Source organism: Volvox carteri, assembly GCF_000143455.1.
Source record: "Volvox carteri f. nagariensis unplaced genomic scaffold VOLCAscaffold_39, whole genome shotgun sequence".
NCBI classification, from domain to species: Eukaryota; Viridiplantae; Chlorophyta; class Chlorophyceae; order Chlamydomonadales; family Volvocaceae; genus Volvox; species Volvox carteri.
The window spans coordinates 589231-591559 of record NW_003307582.1 but is presented as its reverse complement, the minus strand read 5'-3'; the positions used below and the strand labels follow the sequence as shown (position 1 = coordinate 591559).

The 2329-nt window shown below is 61.3% G+C and overlaps 1 protein-coding gene across 1 annotated transcript in view; it reads left to right on the top strand.

Moving 5' to 3' along the window:
- Window positions 1–2329, top strand: part of VOLCADRAFT_94734 (uncharacterized protein) — a gene marked incomplete at both ends in the record, with an annotated part of 17793 nt that overhangs the window by 13348 nt on the left and 2116 nt on the right. Inside the window, 2 exons of the mRNA XM_002953948.1 lie at window positions 514–635; window positions 1052–1350. Of these exons, the coding sequence (XP_002953994.1) occupies window positions 514–635; window positions 1052–1350 (421 nt within the window). The remainder of the gene's footprint in view (window positions 1–513; window positions 636–1051; window positions 1351–2329) is intronic.

Genomic DNA, 2329 nt, shown 5'->3' with positions numbered 1-2329 from the left:
CAGCTGGGTCCGGCAAATAACCCACGGGACCGCGCGCTGCTGGACCTGATTGACCAGGTAAGTGTGGCTGTAGCGGAGGAGTGTGTGTTGGTGTGTGTTCGCATGTGTTTTGTGTTGCCGCATCATCCAACCCTGGCCGGACGGACCCCACTCCAGGACCTGTGTCCTGTCCCGGGCCCGGAAGGGAAAGGGGCCTTAGGGAACTCCCTTTCCTAGGGGGGGGGAGTAAAGCGGGAGGGGGGGGGGCCCGCTGCGCCCGCCTGTGCTGCTTCGGGGGCGGGGAAGGGATTCGGAACTTGGGGCGGAAAGATACGGCTTTGTACGGCGGCCTAGCGGAGTTCCACTCTAATATGTAAAACCCACTAAAACCCGTTAAAACCCTGGATCCCTCATGTGGACGTTCCTGGCGCTGCTTCTTGCTCTTGGACACACAGACAGACAGACAGACAGACAGGCAGGCCCTCTCACCTGCTTACATGCATGCTGTGCGGTGATGTGCTTTGCTGTATGCAGATCTTGTACGAGCCATGTTACGACACACTCCGTACAAAGCAGCAACTGGGCTACTCGGTGTACAGCGGCACCCGACTTACGGGGGGGGTCAGTGGCTTCTGTGTGCAGGTGGTTTCGGCGCGGTGAGCCGCCGGGGCCGTGTGCATATGCCTGTCTGTCTGTCTGTCTGTATGTGTATTGATGCCGGGTGCCGGGGTCCCGGAGCACCCGCGGGTGGCGAGTGGGTGACCCCGTCACAGGTGGAGGGGGGGGAGGAGGGCACCCGGCACGAGGCGCCCGGTCAAAACGAGTAGCTTAGAGCAGCGCAGGAGGGGCCGAGCAGCAGCAGGAGGAGGAGGAGCAGGAGGAAGGGGAGGAGGAAGGGAGGGAGGCGGAAGGGGAGGAGGAAGGCGAGGAGGAGGAAGGGGAGGAGGAGGAAGGGGAAGTCGTGTCATGTGATGCCAAGCGTCAAATTGTGTTTTGCATTGCGTTGTGCACTCCGCCCTCCGCATTCGTACACTCGTACCGTCGTACACTCCAACCCCCCGGTCCTCCTCAGTCACCCTCCGGAGCATCTCGACGTGTGCGTGGAGCTGTTCCTGGCCTCGATGGCCCCCCGCATCCGCGACATGGGTGCGCGGGAGCTGGGCACCCACGTGGGGGCGCTGGCGGCCGCCAAGCTGCAGAGGGACCGCAACCAGCTGGACGAGGCAAGCCGATTGTGGGGTCACATCACCAGTCAGAGGTACGGGCACATACGGGCACACACACTGAGTATATATATCAGGTACAGCCTGGCTCAGGCCCTATGCGGCGTCATTCCTACACCACACCACTGCTCTGCGGCAGTGTATCTTGGTGAGCCCCCCCCCTCCTCCAGCAGCCGGCAGCCCAGCGCACTGGGGAAAGCCAGTAGTGTCTCGTCTCATCAGCATTCGACAGCCCCCGATCTGACTATTTCACCCGGGGGCGGGGGCCCAACGGTGGGATTCGAACCCGCATCTTCCGATATAGCTGGATACCGTGTCTGGGATTCGAACTCTAGACTTGTCGGTTCTCTACAGCCCGGTATTCCCCCTCTAGCGCGACATATGAAGGTGTCGAATGCAGATGTACGAAGGGCAGAAAAGGGAGGGAAAATGCCGTTTTAAGTAGTTTTAACCTCATTCGTGCCACTGATGGTGATGGTGATGGGGGGGGCCCCGGGAGGCGCAACTTGGAGTGGAGAGGTGAGACGCGCCTCCGTGAGTGAAGGTGCGGTCAAAGGAAATGGCGGACCCCAGAGGGACGGACCCGGGGGCAGGTGAGCGAGCAAAGCCAAGCAAAGCCAACGGTGTCCCCAACACTTTCAACTTGAAGAACAGACGTTATTGCCGTACACGCATTCCCTTCTGTTCTGGCTCAAAATCGGTTATACTCTACCTAGGTTCCAACTGAAAAAACGTCTTTTGTGTGGATTTATTCCCCCGGGGGCTGGTGGGGTATGCTTGTGGAAATGGTACGGCACAGGTACGACTTCTTGAGTCGTGAGCTCGAGGTGGCTGCGCTGGAGAGCCTCACTGCCGAGGACGTGTACGACACATTCGTACGGTACTTGTTGCCGCCGTCGGCTTCGGGTTCACCGGATGGAGGGCAGCGGCGGAAGTTGTCCGTGCATGTACGGCCACACGGCCCGCTGGCGGCGGATGTTAAGGAAAAGAAGACAGCGGCGGCAGCGGCGGCAGCGGCGGCAGCGGCGGCAGCGGCGGCGGAGTCTCGGAAAGCCGACGGCGACGGGGCTGGGGAGAAGACAGGCGCGGCCGCTGCGGTGGAGACTGTCCTAGCGGTGACGGAGGCG